A 21,134-nucleotide genomic window follows, 5' to 3' on the forward strand; every position below is an offset into this window, starting at 1 on the left:
TGAAATGAAAGCGATGTCGCACTTTTGACGCGAATTTCGTTTCCGATTTTTATCAAAGCCGTCGTCGCTCGTGACGTGGCACGAATGTGTACGTAGTTTTAAACTCGCGTATTGTACATTGTGCCAAAAAACGATCGACTTGAAATCAATATTTCTTCAACAATAATCTTGGAACATAGCAGAATTTTTCGAAACATGATTGAATATATATAATATCAACATTATTTTGCAAAGCAAGTTAAAAAAATATTATCTGTATAATATCCATATAAATATACTCGAAGAAAATATTTTAAAAGATTTGTTTAAAAATATTTGATATTAAATATTTACGATACCTCAAAAGCTGTATCGCTATATAAATTTTGATTGAGAAAAATCCTTACTTAATACATTTCAATTTAATAAAGTTATGTATAGAAAACACTGATAAAAGCGATGAAAATTTCAAAGCGATGCTTTTTCATTCATGATAGCACGGAACATCATTAATGTTGTGGTAATTTGAACAGATATTGCTTCATGATGCAACGAAAATCTATTGGCCACCTTGCGCACGCGTTTTGCATATAAGGGAGCATCAGTGTGAGACCGGGTCAGATGCAACAGGAGCGAGTTGCAAATATATACTCGAAAGGGTTAAAATAAAAATGCTAATTTCATTTTCTTTGTCAACGTTATTTAAAATATATGCAACAGCAGGTAAATTATTTGCAACGTTCAACGCATATAATCCTTACCTAAAAAAGGCATATAAAATCGATACTCGAAAGTCTCGAAGTGTATTGTTGTCGCTTTTCCGCGATGCTGATTGGTTCTGTCGTTGCGCTTACTTCGTGAATGGTTGTCGTTGTATATTTTGACAGTTATTTTGTGTATACATTGTTAAGAATGTTTAACGAAAAAGAATAAAACGAGGCGCGCGTTGTATTGTTCTAGTCCCTTTCGAAAAAAGACATGAAACCTCGAATTCGAATATATCGAAACGTTGAAGCCTCTTTTCCGCGATGCTGATTGGCTGTCTCGCTTTTGCGCTGCGACTTGCCTCATTCGTGTTATTTGCAACTGTCAAATCATGCGAATTTTGACAGTTTGACAATTTGTGAAAGAAAAAGTTAAAGTTAGGAAAGAAAAGTTTAAAAAATTGAAAAATGTCTATAAATAAAAGCGCGCGTCTGTGTTGTTCTAGTGTGATAAATCTATGAAATGGTATATTATTCATAAGCAATGAAGCGATGGTGTATCAGCAACATTGCTGAGCGCGATTCAATGTCGATTTCCAGGATTATTAGACTCGTCTCTGTCGCAACGCGGTTTCCGAAATGCTTCCGAGATAAATTCAGAATGCTACTCTCTAAACAAAGCGACCGAGACACTAATTAGTATTCCAGTATCGCAGAATCGAGTAAATCGAATAAATTATAATTGTCTGGAAATCCAATTTAGGTTTAAGCCCTTTAGGGCAAGTTCCTTTCTCTCGCGCGCGCACACGCTTGTAAGTGTCCATGTGTCAATATCGAGAAAAACACAGCATCATATGTCTCCAGAATTTCCCTCTATACCTTACTTGTAATGAGAAGCAAAGAATAATTTCTAATTATCTTCGTGGAACTTTTTCAAACAAAGTTATTGTCAGAGTCGACTATCTTCTATAAAATAAAAGTTGGTAAAATCGATAATTGTCCTTTCTTTCTAGAGAGACAAGATATAAAAAAAAAATAGATAATGTTTATTTACGAGGATATTTACGTTTATCATGATTGAAACAATTATCTTAGAGAATTCTTTATTTTATAAGCACTCCATATTTATATATATATAATCATGTTTCATCAGTATCAAATATTAATATTAATATTAAATTAATATTAATATTAATTAATATAAATATATAATGTGTGCGAAGAGATCATAAACACATTATATAATTAATTAATGTGTTACACATATTTTATTCATTATACCTCCGCTATTATTATTTAATTTTAATTTTATGTGTGTAACACATTTAAAATTTTGTTTACAATATTATGTGAAATAGTGGAAATATAGAAAAATGATTAAATTCTTATATTCTTAAATATTTGAGAAATAAATTTTGTGAAATAAATATGTATATAAAAAAATATTAGGCGAACTTAGTTTTATATATGTGATTAAACATAACATTTCGTGCTTTTGCGTTATCCAAGCGTTAATGTCCATCGATCTAATCTAAAGGATAATTTGATCGATAAATTGGCGGCAGCAACGAACAGAGAATGTAATATTTCGAACCACAGCCTCTCGTAAATCCAGTTGCCTACATTCGCTAATTTCACTGTTACGTAAAGCACAGTTTCCTACATCAAAGGATTGATCGCGATGTACGTTAGGCCTGTAACCATCATGTACGCGTCAATGTGGCATTCCTGCCTTTACAAAGTTACTTGTTACCGCCTTGTTAAACAAACATGGGTAAGTGCCAAAGTACTACGTTCTTTCTCTTTTCCTATCAATAATGTAAAATTGAAATACGATAAAATGATTACGTAATTGCAGATGTACGTATACGGATAATCTTATGAGAAATTAGTTTTTCGACTTTTTTTAGATCGAAATTATTTATAGAATGAGAAATTAGGGCTTAATAATTTTCTAAAGAACAATTTCAAGCATCTTCAAGATCTTCAAATATAATTAATTATTTATGCGCGGAAATAATCAATGAACATTAATGATGAAATCATTCATTTAACGTACAATTTTTACTTGTTATGAAATAATTTATTACAGAAATATTTTAGTCTTTTACGATTTCAAAAAATTATTACCATATATCATATTATATATATATGTAAAACTAACACATACACACACGCACATATATGAGTATGTGTATATATATATATATATAATATTGAATTGCAAAATTTTGTCTAAAACACATTATACAATTTAAAAGTTTCTTATTGGCACTCTATCAATTATATCGAAATTCTAAAAATAGAATACTAATTTTAAAGACGTCTATCCGATGAGTGATGATTTATCGCTGTCATCCTTGCGCGCGCGATGCGTATTCAAACACTATGTTTTATGTAAAGCGATCGGAAAAACCGGGAAAATGGGGAAAAGCGAATGGGGCATGATCAGCCGCTCGTGAAAACATCGCTGCATGCATACATATTTATATATGTACGTATATAGGTGCCGTATATGCACGATGTGTATCGAGTATACAAAGAGGGAAAGATATGCAAAAATCGCGAGACACGCCATCGGAATGCAGTTTAATTCATGTTGCTTAGCAAGAATACACGCGCGTGTTAACTAATCGTTTTAATCGTCAATGCGAATCATACACAAATATGTATAATATGCAATATATTATTTACATCGAGCTATTTTTACGTGTCTGTGTAACGATACGTGGCTTTTATCGCTTAATACAAATTGAATTCCCAATTTTTATTTCGCCATGACATGAAGATAATATTATTATAATATTATAGCATATAAACAGTATAGCGCATAAAATAGCATAGCGTTTATATTACGTTTATAATAATTATGCGATTATAATATAGATCATTATTATTATCATTATATATATATGTATATATATGTATATAATCTATATTACAATCACACATTTAATACAAACGCTAATATAAACATATTATAAACATTCTGTCATATCATATACATATATAGGAGTTTTAAATATAAAATCAAATTAACCGTCACATATAAATCAAATAAAACTCATTTATAATTTAATTTTATATCCATAATTTCTATAATTTTAATATGTACGATTTAATTATCTAATAAAAAAATTCCATTTCAAATGGGGGTCCATATTTTAAGGTATTTTTACCCTATATAAAATATCACGTTCTCTTTTTAAAGGAACCTCTTAACCCTCATCGAGGCCACGGGAATGATCTATTCCGGTCGTATCTATGGCGTACCCCGTTGTCGCTATCGCGTGATTTAAGATTCGCCTTGCGCGCGTCGAGATACGATCATCCGGTGGACACCGGATCGACGATGAAATCACCATCTACGGATGTAAAGATCTGCGTACGGTGGCATGCTTTTAGAGTTACGTGGTTGATGAAGAGAAATTGTATACGCGCATATTAAAAGTTCTAGGTCGTAGGAAGCGGAGAGATTCAAATCAGGGAAACGACTCTAAGCTTTAGTGCCGTATTCTTAAGGCAGAAACTTAAAAATCTTTTTTTAGAAACACGAACGAGCAAAGAGTTTTCTGATTATGGGTCAGCAAGAAATTAAGTGTATTGAATTTTTTAATAAATTTTATATAAGTCTTAATAATTTAATAATTTTAATTTAAAATCTTTTAACTTTTTAAATTGATACTTTCCTGTGGAAGTATTAATTTTAATATCTCTTTTAATATTTTATTTTATACGTCATATAAAAAATATTTGAACGTTTTAGATGTGTATCCTATATTTGCGAGAACTTTAAAATATTTTAAATTCATTTGGACAACCGAACTTTTCCCGTAAATATCGCGTGTCAATGCTATTTACTCGTACTTCGATATGATGGATCGAACAAAGAGAATAATAATGACACGTCTGTATTGAAAACCAACGGTCCGAGATTCTCTCAATGCGTGAGTGACTCGATGAAACCATGTAACGAATAGAAGGACGTAATCGCGGATAATCGTCAGATGTCGGAAGACCTATTTTGTTGTAAATATCAGTCGATACAACGGCAAATCGAGCTTGCACATGACATAACAAAAGTCATGGCAAATTTTTTTCTTTACATTTTCATCCTCTTTCGTATCTTTTTTTTAGGTAAAAGGATAAAGACGAAGATAATTAGCAGAAATTAGGAAGATTTATTATATTAAATTTATTAATAATTAATGCGCAACACTTACCTGTTGATAACAAGCAACGCAATATTTTCTGGATTAAAATACTTTAATCGTACCAATACAAAATCCGTCGTGAAGAAAGATCGACATTTGAATTTACGATATCCGCTCTATAGAATTTGTCTACCTTCAAAATAACAAATCTTTATTAAAAATATTCAAAACAAGTTAATTCCGTGTCTTTGGCAATTTGAAACGTGTTTATTCTCTTGTATGAATATTCACATCAATACATATTTTTCACGGATATTATCGTCGTTCGGTATTTAAATTTTCAATATTTTACAACCGATACTGAATACGACTTCAGAAATATTAATATCAAAATTGGTTTTTGATGTTACATATATCTATCGTAATTTTGTTATATTCTCTTGCTATTTTTTAAACGTAAAAATCAGATATTTTCATGAAAAAGAATGTTAAATAAAAAATTTTTATGTAAATATGTATCATATATTCAAATATAATAAATATCCAAATAATTATATAAACATCTAGGAATAATCTTTTTAATAAAAAGTTCGATAAAAAGTAATAAACTTTAAAAAATTTATTAAAAATTCTAAAATAATATTTCAAGAAAAGGAAAAAGAGAGAAAAAAAATTGTCGTATGATTTATACGAGATTAAAGTTAATTCTATATTTTTTTGAAAAAATAGGTACACAAAAAAATATTTTATAATCTAGCCAAAATTCTTACTAACTATTTGATTGAATAATTTTAATTGATACGTTATTTTCATATATATGTTAACGTAGCTGTGTAATTAAAAATTTTACGATGGCCTTCTCTGCAAATTGTCTTTCGTTTCATAAAAAAGATTCTGATAACTAAACTTCTAAAATTTTTTATTAATAACTAGCTTATAAACAAATAGAAAGTACGAACTCTTAATGCCGAATCAGACACAAGTATTGTAATATCATTTGAACGCGAACAATAGCTGAATAAACAAAATATGCCGATTATAGTTTGCCATATAATTAACCAAATGCCTGATTTGTAATTCTGTAATATTAGATACACACACGCACACATACATGATTCGCATTTATTATATTATAAAAATGAATTTGGCTAATATTAGCTAAATTATGCACATAACGAATTTATAGTTAATAATCAGAATAATTTAATATAATATTTGATATAAGTTTGAGATGAAATATTCATAAAACATCTTTTTTTTTATAATGTGTGCCAATTTGCAAAATATCGAATTAAGCTTTTTTTTTTATTTCCCTGATGATAAGAGCTTATGAGTTTTCACTTGTTTCAAAAAGTTTTTCTTCCGCTCCCGCATCAAATCTCGAAATCAACTCTCACGAAAGCTCTCATCATGAGTTGTACACACGACAAAAGCTACCAGGTTTTCTTCCCCCAGGCAATATCGTCCGAACGAAAGAATTTCGCTTTCGTTAACAAACTTTCCGAGAAAGAAGATTAATTGACAGAATAGGCTCGAGGAAAAAAGAGTTGAATTTCTCCGCAAGCAGCAAATGTTCTACGGTACTCTCAATAAAGGGAGCATAAAAAAAAATATAAATCAAAAGAAATTTTCTTTCATGGGATATATAATTATGTGATTGTATAATATGTAAAAGATCCAGATAAAACAGGATGAATCTCGATAGCAGATAATCTCGAATGATTCTGATAATTAAACTTCTGAAATTTTTAGTTAATAACTTGATAATTTCGAAAGCAGAAAAGTATGATCGATCAAAAAGCTGATGAATTTTCTTACAATAATTACGAGTCCTCGAGCGTGAAGTACACGCACAATTGTTTCTACATTATTATGATATATACAAATCACATAATTGATTGAAATATTTATATCATAGAAACGCGAATTAAAATATTCGATATATCAAATCTTTCGAAAGATCATAAACGTTTACCTTCCACTGTCCGCTCAATCGTCAACCCCGCCGACGCCGTGAGAAGGAGGTGGAGCAGAGGTACATCCGTCAGCTGGTCGTCATACTAATCGCCCGTCGATGATCGCCTCCAGCACCATAATCAACACTATTGCATACCCACTGAATCGACCGCGTCGCGACATATCATCGTCGGCGATTGGCACTTTCCCGGCGCGAAGACCGGCGAGAAGTAAAGCGCGCGGTGACGGGAACGGGAAAACGAAACGAACGGGGTGTCTAAAGCGCGTGCAAATAATCACGAACGCGTCGCGGTCGTCGCATTTAAACTATAAAGAACGAACGCGGACGCGCGCGCCAGGTGAAAAAAGAAAGAATAGAACCTACGATAATTCTACGCGGCTACACGGCGTCGCGCCTTCAAGCGCGCTCCACGATCGCTACACTAACTGCGACTCCCGCTTGAATTTTCGAGTCAGCGCGCATGCGCCGACCAATCAGCGGCCGGCGCGCCGTTGACCGCGGAAAGATCACTGCGCAGATGCGCCGCTTCCCGCCGTGCATAATACGTTCGTTACTTCGCTTCTTTTAAAAGTGCGACTCGTCGCGATTTTTCTCGATCGCCATTATGATACATCTTGAACTTCTTTGATATTACTAAATACATATTTCATATAGCTATTTATAAATCTGGATTGTATGTTTTCGAAATTGTTGGAAGATTATAAGAAAATTATTTTACTCGTCTCAAATAAGGCTGGACATGCTTTGTTTCGCGACGGAAAGTCGAAGGATATTGTCGCGACGATTCGATATATCAAATCTTTTGAAAGGTCGCGTTCACTTACTTTCTGCTGTCCGCTTAATTCGGAGATACATTTGTACACTGGTCGCCATACTAATCGTCCGTCGACGATCGCTCTTTTAGTATCGTAAACAATACTGTTGCATATACTCACTGAATCGACATGTCGGCGATCGATAACTCTCTCTCTCGGCGAGAAACAAGCGCACAAGACGGGAACGAAAAGTCGGCACTAAAGTACGGGCAAATAATGTAAATTACGATAAAGAATGTCACGGATGCGTGTCAAATAAACTAAAGATACCCCTGCGATAATTGTACGGGGATACACGGCGTCGCACTTCCAAAAGTTCCACGATTATTACGCTAACTTCGGCGAACACTTCTGCTTGAACTTCGAGTCGGTGCATGCTTATTGGCCAATCAGCAGCCAGCACGCGCTGCCGCGGGCTAGTCACTGCGCAAGCGCGTCGTTTCCCGCCGTGTAATACGTACAAATTGCTTTTACCATTTCTAAATGAATATCTCGTGATTATATTAATCCAGAATTAAGATTAAATATGTAACGATAAAATAAATTAAAACTACAGCATCTTAACTATAGAAAAAAATGTCAACGCATTGCGCTTTTGAAAAGAATAAAGTTAGTATACTTTTAGCTACCATTAATTACATATGATAGCATTGAGCGTCGAGCGTCTGCGCAGAAACCATTACATAGAAACCAGATAGATTCCAGATTTCAGCATTCTCTAAACTTAGCGACGATTATCGTTGATTAGCGAGCGATAGCCAATGAGAATTGCTCTTTTCACCAGAATTGTCCTTGCCATTGGCTGTCGCTAGTTAACGATACCGAAAATCGTCGATAACAAAAGTTACTGAATCTCATTATTTCTATAAAGCCCGTATCAGACTACGCATTGAAGATTGAAGATTGAAATTTGACCAATCGGAATAAAGAAATTTCAGTTCTTTTTGTTCTGATTAGTCAAATTCTAATCTTTAATCTTCAATCTTTAATTTTCAATGCGTAGTCTGATACGGGCTTTACCGGCTAATAGCATGATGAGTCACATGAATTCGGTCGAGATAAAAAAGATTATGTTCTGATATACATTATTAATACTCAAAATTGATTTTTATTCATATTAATATACAATAAATATTAATATTATTATTAAATAAAATATATTATAGAACGAATATTAATATATCTAATCAAGGATTAAAGGATATGATTTTCATAATTTTTTTTTTCTGCATGTCTACAACATACTGCTTCTTTAAATCATTTCCTACAATTAAGAAATGTTTTTCAAACTGTGTTATTTTGTTATTTGTGAATCTGTTTTTGTGTCTTATTTATTTGAATATTTCAGCCATCGAAAATCTCTCGCTACATTTCTATTTTAATTTTATTCTAATCTACATTGTCCCCCCAGAGTAGTGACGTTTTATAATATATTTTTGATTAATAATAATACACACGCATATATTTATTATATAATAAAATTAATGAAATAAATAAAATTCTGCGCAGACGCTTAACGCTAGAAATGCTTCGAAGCATTGCATTAACCAATCAGAATAAATAAATCTTTACTCTTTTTGTCCTAATTGCTCAATCAAACGCTCCGAAGCATTCCTAGCGTCTTCCCGACCGCAGCCATAAAACCTTTTATTCGGCGGGAAGCGTCGCGTCTGCGTAATGACTTACCCACGGTCAACGGAGCGCCAGCCACTGATTGACCAATAGACGCGCACGCGCATTGATATAAAATTCAAACGAGAGTCGCAGTGTAACGATCGTGGAGCGCGCTTGAAGACGCAATGTCGTGTTGCCGCGTAGAATTAGCATAAGCATTTTTTTCATCTGTAACGTGCGCGTTTGCGAGGATCTTTATAATTTAAATACGATCATTGCGACATATTTGCGATTATTTGCACGCGCTTTAGAAACCCGCTCGTTTTATTTGCCCGTTCTCGTCGCGCGCGCTTTCTCGACGGTCTTCGCGCCGAAAAAATGCCGTTCGATGATATTTCGCGATGCAGCTGATTTAATAAGTATGCAATAATGTTGATTACGGTGCTGGGGGATGATCATAGACGGGCGATTAGTATGATGACCAGCTAAGGAATATATCTCATTTACTCTATCTCCTCACGGGATTGACGATTGAGCAAATAAGGTAAGCGAACATGATCTTTCGAAAGATTCGATATATGAAACCATCACGCAACTTTATATGCTGTCGCGAGTTTATATGATTTTACAACACACATCGCATTTCTATAATATAAATATTTCGATCAAATATATAATTTTTAATAAAATATAATAATATATATACATTAGTTTCATATCACATGTAAGAAGTCGTCTGTTCTAAAAAAAAATTAACAGACGAACTAAAATTGGTGAAATGAAATTCAATTCGTGGAAATTCAGGAATATCGATTTTTATCTTATTTCTGAATGTATTATTAGCATACTCGATTTTATTTGTGCTATTAAAGAATAAGATAATACAAAAAAAAACAACAAAAGAATAAAACATATTAAAGAGATCAATTTACATTTTAAATATGTAGTTTATACTATCTTTTGTATGTAAATATTTTTCTATAATTATAAATAATTATGGAAATCTGTATATAATAAATAACACATACAATTATTCGTTTATTAAAATAAAGTCAAATGTCGTACAAGCGCAATTTAGTAAATCATTAAGAGATACTTTTAGCGTTATTTCTCAAATTATACATATTTAATTTTCTTTCAAATATATTAGATTTTAAAATGTGCTTAAAAATATTATCCATCAAAAAAATATTTCTAAAATATTTATTTAAAAAGTTCAAAAGCTCTTGAGATTCAATCTGTTTTCGGATTGTTGTTTTTTTGTGATTTTTCTTTCGCTTTTATTTTCATTAGATTCTTCTGGTATGTTTCTAAGGCTTGATATATAAAACAAACTCAAACATGTTAAAAAGGACTATAACTTTTATTATACAAAAAGTCAATCGTTTGTACAAAAAAAAGTGTATTCTTATGTATTACATTGTTTGCAGTGAATCCAACATTAAACGCTCTTTGAGATACGAGCGATTAATTGGAATATTTAATATATAGCTTCTACAATAAGGAACACACGAACACGCGCTGCGATTATCCCAATTCACTTAAAAGTAACAATAGCTTCAAATATTCATCTCATAATCACATAATCAGTTCAAATAGAGAACTATAACAACATTTTTAACATATATAATATCTTCAGCAACTCACACACATAAACTAGTCATCAATATATATATATAATGCGTATCGTTTCCATAAAAAAAAAAAAAGAAAAAAATATTGACGCGACATTTTCTTGTAATCATTGCATTCTCACGAAGATCGGCAAAAGTAGGAAACAAGTACAAGCGAGCCTGAGAAAAAATATGGACGAGCAATGATAGAATTCTCTTTAGATTTGACTCGAAACAATAATAGAAAACGTGAGAAAAATATTTTATCGAAAGTATGATAATTATTTTATCCGATACAAGTCTTTCGAGTCAAATCAAAAGCGATTTATAAAAATTGTTATTAATTACCGGACTGTCAAGGAAGATTTAAAACGTATTTTGACTCCTAAAAAATATAATCCTTTGCAAGCATCATATTTATCATATATGTTTTCATATCTCTTGGCTATTATTATTCTCTTTAATACTTATATATTTTCACAAATTGCAATTATATAATTCAAATGCTTTTCCTAAAACTATATATTCTTAAAATTTATCAATACTCAAAAAACGGAAAATATAATAAAGTTACTTGATAGACCGGTTGTAAATATCATTTATGAGGACCCGAACGTTCGGTATTCGGCAGAAATAGTAACACGATCTCGAATGTGATTCTTTCAAAACTTTGACTGCAAAGTCAAATACATAATTCAATATAAGTAAACGTCGGAAAAGAACCTAATCAAACGCTTATCATCCCACCACCATTTTTCATTTGTACTCTTACAATTCCGCGACCGAAATGCGGAAAATTAACGCGTGGACGAATCTACGACGTCGTTGTCGTCGTCGTCGTGTTCGTGAAAAATCGCGGGTACCTAAAAAATTAAACTAAATCGCATTATGGTTACGATGACGTTTGAGCTGCCAATATTTCTTCCTGCTGTATCCGTCTTCGATAGTTATCCAGTGTAACTTGTATAGTTTTCTCGGAATAACGGCAGTTTTCGGCTCCACAGGTACACGTGAAAGACTTGCACTTTATTATCCAGAATTTCTCGCCATAATCGAAGCTACGAGCAAACATATCCGTACTCATTTCTCGTACGAAATTACAAAAAACGTTAAAAATAGGATGTAATTGATAAATAAATGTTTTTAAAATTGAGTGATTGAAAGTACCGCCACCTTAATTCATATTATACATTGATATTGAATATGTATAATAATCGCATACGTGTCCGCGCGTGCGCACTAGGAATTGCATTAAATCTTTCATATAAAAGAAAATTATATATTAAATTATTTAAAAATTTTAAAAATCTAAAAAAAAATAAAAGTTGTTTTTCATAATTGTTTTATCTTTCTGAAAAGAAACAATAATATAAAAGAATTAAATAAGAAATGTAAATTGCACAAAATTAAAAGATTATATAAGAATTATTGGAACAATATATTATCAAATATCTTTATTTAATAAACAATTTACGCATTTCTACATTTATTAAAGAGAATTATATTCTTGTGCTGTCGAAATATATATTTAGTCACAATACAAAAAAATTAAGAAATGAAATAGAATAGAATAACAAATATAAAAGAAGCTATAACTACATGGATCCAAGAAAAAATAAACGTTAAACTTAATAAAAATTAAATTATTGAAATTATATATGAAAATTAAATTAATTACGTTAAATTAATATATAAAATTTATGTGTGTAATAATGTGTTTCTGTTAGTTTAGATATGTTTAGAAATGTGTCTCAGTAACTTCCTGTGTCTCAGTCACCTGAACCGTTTTTTAACATACCCGAGCTCTTCGTCCGCTTCAATGTCGCGGTTGGCAAAGAATGCTATCCTCGGGAAGTGCAAGTCCTGATGTTCGACGAATACTCGTACTGGTAATAAATTCGGCGCGCACGAGTGATTGATAAACCGAGCAATATTTCCATAACGTCTCGCATCTATACAATACGTTTCTCCGTCCTGTGCACGTAAAATAAAATTCTTGGATTCACAATCCAGAATAATATAACTTATAAATTAAAATACTCTATAAAACTGTAGCGTGAAAAGAATTAGATATAAATAATTAAATTTGTTTGTCAAAAAGATTGTTATCGGAAAAACATGTTTAAAATCTTGAAAAAATAACCAAGAAAGCTTTCTTGCATCCATAATTATATATATCTACACAAAGATATTAAAATTTATAAAATAATTACAGAAAAAAAACAGATTATAATTTATATGTATTTGCAAATAAACTACTTTCCTCATTTCCAAGCCAAAATCATGAAAAAAAAAAATGTATATAACTTACTCTATTATCCAAATCAAACAAATAGGAGTCATCTTCGCGATGATCAGCTTCGGAATCAGAGATTATTTCACCGACATATTCGCAGACGTAAGTGCCCTTAGGAATGTGTCGAAGAGTTCGGAGTCCCCATCCCTTGCCCTTTGTACGGAACAATTGGAACCTCTGCGTCAATCCATGCTGGATTACTCGATTATTACATGTAATGCGGTTACAGTCACAAGCTGGGTTACATTCAAACAACATTGGTGGATCTATGACAAGAATATTATTTGTTAATATTTTAATTTAAAAAAATCCATTTTTATAGAATAAATTACTACCCTCGCCCACTCTCCCCGAGATCGAATTATTATATATTTATATCTTAATTATTTTGAAACATTCTTTTTGTTCTTAAAAATGACAACATAAATAATAACTGCAATAGACTCAGAGTACTAACAATTAAATGGGAAAACTGGCACATAAGAGCCAAGGCACGGATATTGGTGCGTGAACTTATTATTATCAAATTTTATTAACAAATTTATTTTTTAATAAAATTGATTTATTATCTGCTAGTTTTCCTATTTAACAATACAAATAGATACCTGCATAATTGAATTCAGGTATGAGCTTCCCCTCCTCATTGTACCAACATCGCAAACTTATATTTCCACATAAGCACTTTTCAGAACTGCAATTGTCCTCACAACGACAAGACTGTAATGCTGTTATTGTACGATCTACGTTAATGTTACTAGTAAAACAATTTTCTGTCACATAAAGAAAATCAGTTGGCTTATCTTCGGAATCATATCCGTTAACGCATTGTATAGGATTTGTTTCCTTTCCTCGTGAAATGTCACTGTAAACATGGAAATGATAAAATAATTAATGTAGAACAAAAAATCAGGCATATAAAGCTACTATTCAATGTATACATATATAATGTAATAAGATTATAAATTTCAATACTAAATTAATACAAACAATATTTTCCACCAGAAAGTATAATATAACAAAAAAATCATAATTAATAAGCGTAATTATATTAATAATCATTAAAGCAATTTAATTATCATAAGAGTATAATTTATATATACTCATTTATTTATTCCTACAAATAATATTGTATAATATTTAATAAAATATTATACTTACTTTGTCAATATTTTAACCGTTTTCTCCCACATATGTTCAGAAAGTTCATTGACTTTTGCATTTAACCTCAAAGCAGCCATAGTATCGCCATCCGTGGTGCAACAATTCACAGCAGTCTCACCAGCAGCATTCATCTCACCTATTTTAGCACCACGTGCTAATAGTAGAACACTGACTGCATATTGATCCTGTCTAGCTGCTATGTGTCTAAGAGAAAAGAAAATCATTTTATAACTAAAAAGAATTATCATAAAATTCATTCAATTTATATATAAATTGATTATCGTTCTAACAAATGTTTTTGCGTTTTTTATTATATTCGTTTCATGCAGTAAGGAGCACAATTTTCAGAAAGAAATACAGAACGTACAAGGGAGTATCACTATGAACATTGACAGCATTTACATCACATCCCTCATTAAGAAGCATTTCTGTGATCTCAGGACTGCCACTATACGCGCTCCAGTGCAACGCTATATTCTGCTCGGCATCTCGAATAAGTGGATCGCACTTTTTATCCAATAAATACCGCGCGACATCCGCATGGCAAAATTCGCATGCCCAGATTAAACTTGTCCAACCGCCATCGTCTACAGAGTCTGCAAATAAAAATTCCAGATATAAAGCATTTATTTTACTTATATAAATTTTGTTTAAGATATGAACTCTAATCTCTTTAAAGGAGAAGTCCACAATATTCATATATTTTCAAGTATTATTAAAAATGGTTTACTAATATATATATATATATATATATTAGTAAATCATGATATATATATATATTTTTTAGAATTTGATTTACAGAAATATTTTTAAAAGAAAAGAAATATTTTTTTGGAAAAAAAAAAGACTATCTAGATATGAACTCGGCATTACCTACTAACGTTCTCGGCACTTTACATTCGGTCAAAATGATCTTGCATACTTCTAAATGGCCGAACTTGGCCGCCATGTGCAAAGCGGTCATGCCGTCCTCGCCCTTCAATGTCACATCGGCGCCTGTCCTAACTAGATATTTTACCACGGCTGCATTACCTCTACTTGCGGCTAACATCAATGGCGTCAATTGATTCCTATCCATTACATCTACTTGAGCACCCGCTTGAACCAGAACGTGCACACATGACAGATGGTCTTTATCCGCCGCTATGTGCAGACCAGTCCGATGGGCATAATCCCGAAATGTATGATTTGCATTGTAACCACATGCTAGAAATCGTAAATTCGTATATTACATCAATGATTAATCTATCAAAGTATATAAATATTTTCAATATTTGCTAAAAATGTAATTTGCATAGAATCCAGATTGAAAAACTATACATTGAATCTTAGTTTAGCTTATTTTAACCTTTAAATATAAAAGATATATTTAAAGAAGGATTTTATTATTTCACAAATTTCATTGCCCCGGTATTAAAAAAAAAAAAATTTACCGTTTTCCATTAAAATTTCACTCACCTAATACATTCACCAATTTTTCCAGATCTCCGTTCTTCACGGATGTGTAAAGACTCATAATGGTGTAACGCTCCGGTCTCTCAGTATTAATCGACGGTTCGGGTATTTTGATGATATCAGGCTTAATTAACGGGCTGGGCGGACGTTCGGCCAACTTTGTATTGTCGCCTTTGCCAGGCAAGCTCATTTTCGCTGAGGGCAATTTGGAAAACTTCTTACGCGTGGGTATATATACCGGCCGTCGCATACCATTCATCGTCACCAGCACATCGTATGCGGCAGTTTCGCTACCGCAGTGCGGACACACGCCCTTTTTATTCGGATAGATCTCGCAATCGCGGTGATACTGGTGGCCGTTGGTACACTGCACAAATCTGCCTTGCGAACAGAACAGGCCGCAAGAAGGGCAGCAGTTATGGCGCAGCAACCGTTCCTTGTGCATGCGGCAGAGAATAATAAAAGGTACACGAGTGCTTGGTCTCCGCATCGCCACGTCATTGCTATCCACTTCGTTGCAGCATCCTACTATCCGATTGTCGATCGAGTCTATCGCGGTGCAATACAGCGGCGCCCCGGAACCGGTTATCGTCACGTATAACTGAGATCGTACTTGGCACAGGCATAGCATGGATTGCGCATACGTCTAAAATGGAAAAAATTATAAGAATTCTAGTATTATCGTATTGACGAAAGAAAAAATGGATAAGATGAGATGATGCTGACCTCGCTCATAATCGCGGTAGATTCAGGCTTCGACGCTTGTCCTTCCGCGGGACTCGGGCTCGGCAGCCAACTCCGACGAGTTCGTTTGGCCGGAATCTCTATATTAAAGTTTATATAAAATTCTTGATAAATAAAAATATAGCTATTTAATTATAAAAACATAGTACACTGGTGATGTTTATATATAAAATTTATATATATAATGTAAAAAAGAATAACACACATATACACACATCTATATTAAATTTTTTTGGATAAGAGCTATTTTTACATGCAACGCACACACACTTGCCATATTTAAAGAAATTTAATTATTACCAAAAATTCATACATATTATCAATGTGCTATTTTTTAGTCTGGAAAAGTAGAAACAAAGAATGTAAAATATTTTCGATATAAAATTTTATAGCAAAAATATTTTAATTCAAATTTATTTCATTTCATTCAATTTACTTTCATTTATCGTGCACATAAAATTTTATTTTGAAGATTATATTTTACCTTCAGGATAATCGTTATTTTTCCCCGCTTCTGCAACGGATGGAGAACCATCTGCAAAATAATTTAATAATTTTAATTAAAAAATCGCTATATAAAACAGGAAAATATCGTTAAATATATAGATATTACATCACCTTCATACGAATCCGCTTTCGCTATTTTTCGCGCGGCTTGAGTGCTTCCGCGGGGACGTCCTCTCTCCCTCTTAGGTCGACTAGCAGTTGCTGGTTTCAAGAAAGGCTTCTGAATATCCGCCAAAGGTACATCGTCGCTGCCGGGACTGCCGATAGAATTGCCGAGTTTGATTTGTGATTCCGAGCTCCTCGTCATCGGCGATAATTTCGGCATTCCATCGAAGTCGGACGAGAACTGCGTGTCCTCCACGACGCTATCGTTCATATTCTCCGATAGTATAATATTGCATGAGGACTCTAGCATCGAGTTCTCAGACGTGCTAATATTACCGTCAGACAATAGCGACGTCTCCGCTTCTTGACGAACATCAGAGGGCTTTACTTGCATCTGTTTTATCTGATCCTTGCCTGAAACCAGCTTTTTGGGCCGACCTGGTTTGCTGTACTTCCTTTTTTTAAACTGCAAGTGTTCCTCTGTGTAATTGGACTTCTCTTTACGCGCCATAGCGCTTTCTAGTACAGTGCTTTTCAGAGATTCCTTACAAAGTCTCCTAGCCGAACGCTTAGGACCTGGTGGTTCCTCATCCTGAGGGATCGAATCACTGAAAATCAAGAAAACTGTTTTATAAATATTGCATGCGTAAATATTTAACAAACAGTAAGTAAGAATAAAGCAAGAACCTAAATGCTCGTAATCTAGGTCGTCCAATTCTTCTCTTTCTGGTAACTGGCGCAGTAGTTTGTTGTTGCTCAGTATCTTCTACAACCTTTGCCTCGACATTATTGATCTCAACATTATTTTCCACAGTCTCAGGATTTTTTTGGATAGAAGATTGCGTGTCATCGTTGTGTTTCTCTTCTGTATCTTTTGCTTTATCTTCCTCTATAGTTTTTGGTTCTGCAATCTTCGTAGATTCTTCCTTCTTTGTCTCCTCTGTCAGGGACTCCTCTGCCTGGGATTCCTCTGTTTGGGATTCCTCCACCACATCAGAATTCTCATCGGAATTCTCTATCTTTACAGAGACGCCGCCAATCTGATCACAATTGGCCAATTCATCTGGGACCAGTGTAAGATTGGACGAGCAGCTGGATATCTTGGTTTTCTTGCCATGATCCGTATTCTCATCAATAGTCCTGAATGTCAGAACGATCCTAGGTATACCGTTGTCCTTCTTAACAGTCTCCTGTTTATTTGTCGTCGTCAAACTTTCATCTTCATCTTTGTGATTCTCCTCTGGTATGATCTGAGAGACCGCTACATCTTCAGAGCTTGCGACAGCCTCTTTGTCAGGAGTGCCATCGCATTCCTTCTCTCCCTTGGACACTTCGTCAACAATTTTCGACGGCGACGGTGACAGTGGCGTTATCACCTCTTCTGTTCCCATCTTATCATTATCGTTATGCTTCACTGGACTCACGCTCTTGTTGAACTCGTTTGTCATGCCCTCGAGGATCTCGTGGATACTGACTTTGTCGTCAACAACCCCGTTGTCGGTAGCGGCCGTACCATCCTCGCTGCCAGTCTGCGTTATCGGCAGCGCTCGGCAACCCTCAGCCGTCGTGACGACGAGCCCGTTATCGCCCTCGGACGCAACGTCGGCCATACCTGCGCGCAATTAATTGTTGCTACGAATGACAAGTTTGCCGTAATGAGCAACACCGCGCACATCCAGAGACATACCTCATCTTGTCCCAATGCTTAGTTACCGGTAGGTAGGTATTCCTCTATATATCGGAATATCCTTGGGTGGAATATTTTCTTCTCTCTTCTCGTCTCTCGCAGACGTCTTTCGTCGGGCTTGCAACGCCCTGCTTTCCGATGCAATTTCACCCCGACGACGCGTTCATCGGCAACGCGAACTCGTCGATCCTCCGCCACCGATGGCGGGACGCTGTTCTTTCTCTCTCTCACTCCCACTCTGGCGCCTCAGAACGAATGACCTGTCGCACGCACGCGTCTCGTTGTTCTCGTCGTTGATTCTTTCTGAATGTTCCTCACTATTTCGCACGGTTAATTAAGGATTCTCGAGCCGAGCCGCACGACTAACCAAATCGACATCGATGATCCCGGCGCGGCCCGAGCGAGGCAACCGCACTCGCTCAAGTTCCCCGCGGTGGAGCGAGAGAGAGAGAGAGAAAGATGGCTGGCGTGCCCCGTGAGTGAGCGAGCGAGCGAACGATGGTTGGAGGCCATATTGATTGCTCAGGGACGGCGATCCGAAGAACGACGGAATCGTTTTCTTTCCGCGGTTCTACGACATGTTATCGCGCCACGCGGCGTCGGATTTCAATGACAAGTTAAATTAACTTTCAACGACGCGTTCAATTCAATCTTGAATCATATGGTTTCTCGAGTAACGATCTCGCTTCGATAATAAGGGACAAGAAGAGGGAGCACACGGCCATTATGAGGCCCATCGCCTATGTAGAGATAATAAAATTCTCTCGTCGGGTCTATTTTACATAAAGTACATACACACGTTTTAAACGTATACGTCCAGATCTAACTTGGGCGAAGTAAAACTTCTCTCTCTCTCTCTCTCCGTTTGTATCATATGTATTAGTAAAAAAATGAGATGAGCTATTAAACTCTTAATTGTTCAATTCAAACTCAATGTATATTAAAATCGATCCTATTATGAATTGTTTTCATCGCGGTCGTTATCAATAAATTCTCATAGTATAATTTTATTACAGAGATTGAATAGATTAAAGTGAAAGTCGAAGACGCAGAATGTCGTTTCTGTGTGCGATATCCGAACTTTAAAATCCTATGAAGATTAAACAATTTTTATTTGTATAATATATATTTTAACATATTATATAATTTCATACAAACGCGTATTAATTTCTCTCGATTCGATTATTTTCGCTTCTTATTTTCTGTCATATATTTCAATACTATTATATATCCACCTGCTCTAACAATAACAGTCCGCATCTATCTAGAATATACGCATCACATGTATAAATCGCACATTGTGGTATTAATAACGAGAGAACGTGTGGCGTTTAACGACTATTACAAGGTTCGGCTGTAGAACGGTTGTTACCAAAGTTCGATTGACTAGCAGAAGAATGTAAATTAATGCAATCATATGCTGGCATATAGAGTTGAAAAAATCTATTGCCGCTCAATGCGCATGAGCCGTCAGCAAAAAAGTTGCTTAGAGATTACGTGGCACGATACGATAAAAATATACGCTGCGGCCGAACGCATTCGGCGTTAATATATAAGAATTCCGGGCACTATAGAAGATAAAAAAGGATACGATATCTCGAGCGAGGTTTCATTCTTTTCTAAAACTGGAAAGGGAATATGCATCATGTATTTTTTTTTTTTTTTTCGGGAGAAAAATGCGCTGATGAAGAACTTGGCCAGACATCACACAATATTTATGATAAATATTCATCAATATTTTTTATTATTTATTATTTGAAATATATAAATATTTTATACATATATTTTAAGCGAAGAAATCATAAAAACTTTATTCGATATATTATTAAAATATTAGACACTAAATATTTTATATAATATTTATGGTAAATAAAAAATAAATATTTATAATAATATTTGATAAATATTTTTCAAAATTTTTATAAATATTTTTATGACATTTATAAATGTTTATGATCTGTTAAATCTAAGATCACAAAAATATTTATAAAATATTTTGATAAATATTTATGAAATATTAAAATAATTATTATAAATATTTTTTAATAATATTTTATAAATATTGCGCGCTGTTTGGGTGGCGCAGGCGTTTTCCATATATTAAATTTTCAAGATTGATTCTAAACTTTAGAGACTTCTTTAATATCTGTTTATTAATATCGTAACAAATTTTCTACTCTCTATATATTTCTGCAAGGAATATATATACTTTTCACCTTCCAAAGTTAAAGATTTCTGATGATTAGCAAAATCAGCATATTGGTATACGAATTTTTGTATATTTGTCTATTCTTTTTCTTGTGCTTAATCTTAATTTTTTTT

At 33.7% G+C, this 21,134-nt stretch overlaps 2 protein-coding genes across 18 annotated transcripts in view; both read right to left on the reverse strand.

Moving 5' to 3' along the window:
• Cac (calcium voltage-gated channel subunit cacophony) overlaps nt 1-7,198 on the reverse strand; it is a 144,782-nt gene extending 137,584 nt beyond the window's left edge. For 10 of the 16 annotated variants that reach the window (XM_070309082.1, XM_070309064.1, XM_070309073.1 and 7 more), the window contains exon 1: nt 6,813-7,197. The gene's annotated coding sequence lies outside the window, so the exon portion shown is untranslated. Of the gene's footprint in view, nt 1-6,812 lie in introns of all 16 variants that reach the window. The other 6 variants (XM_070309046.1, XM_070309037.1, XM_070309055.1 and 3 more) reach the window with 2 other exon arrangements.
• A 3,436-nt stretch (nt 7,199-10,634) lies between these two features.
• G9a (histone-lysine N-methyltransferase G9a) lies at nt 10,635-20,174 on the reverse strand. Of its 2 annotated transcripts, none has more exons than XM_070309316.1 (12): nt 17,813-20,174; nt 17,132-17,733; nt 16,998-17,048; nt 16,496-16,593; nt 15,773-16,415; nt 15,188-15,520; nt 14,682-14,910; nt 14,312-14,518; nt 13,759-14,015; nt 13,169-13,419; nt 12,656-12,831; nt 10,635-11,915 (listed from the first exon to the last, which is right to left on the reverse strand). In XM_070309316.1, the coding sequence occupies exons 1-12, from the start codon at nt 18,733-18,735 to the stop codon at nt 11,750-11,752; spliced, it is 3,936 nt and encodes a 1,311-aa protein (XP_070165417.1). In that variant the 5' UTR covers nt 18,736-20,174; the 3' UTR covers nt 10,635-11,749. The 2 variants fall into 2 exon arrangements, with proteins under 2 accessions (XP_070165417.1, XP_070165407.1); XM_070309306.1 differs by having other exon boundaries at nt 12,656-12,852.
• Nucleotides 20,175-21,134: the final 960 nt, after the last annotated feature.

The sequence above is a fragment of the Polyergus mexicanus genome, unplaced genomic scaffold (genome assembly GCF_030449975.1).
Source record: "Polyergus mexicanus isolate NDT 795.1 unplaced genomic scaffold, iyPolMexi1.0 SCAF_2, whole genome shotgun sequence".
Classification (NCBI taxonomy): domain Eukaryota; kingdom Metazoa; phylum Arthropoda; class Insecta; order Hymenoptera; family Formicidae; genus Polyergus; species Polyergus mexicanus.

Excerpts from the sequence above, each read along its gene's own strand:
- G9a (XM_070309306.1), bottom strand. The coding sequence starts at position 18,735 with ATGGCCGACGTTGCGTCCGAGGGCGATAACGGGCTCGTCGTCACGACG. Across the intron at positions 14,911-15,187 it reads AGTGCCGAGAACGTTAGTAG|ACTCTGTAGACGATGGCGGT; the intron begins GTAATGCCGAGT and ends TTTTATTTGCAG. Across the intron at positions 14,016-14,311 it reads ACGGTTAAAATATTGACAAA|TGACATTTCACGAGGAAAGG; the intron begins GTAAGTATAATA and ends CCATGTTTACAG.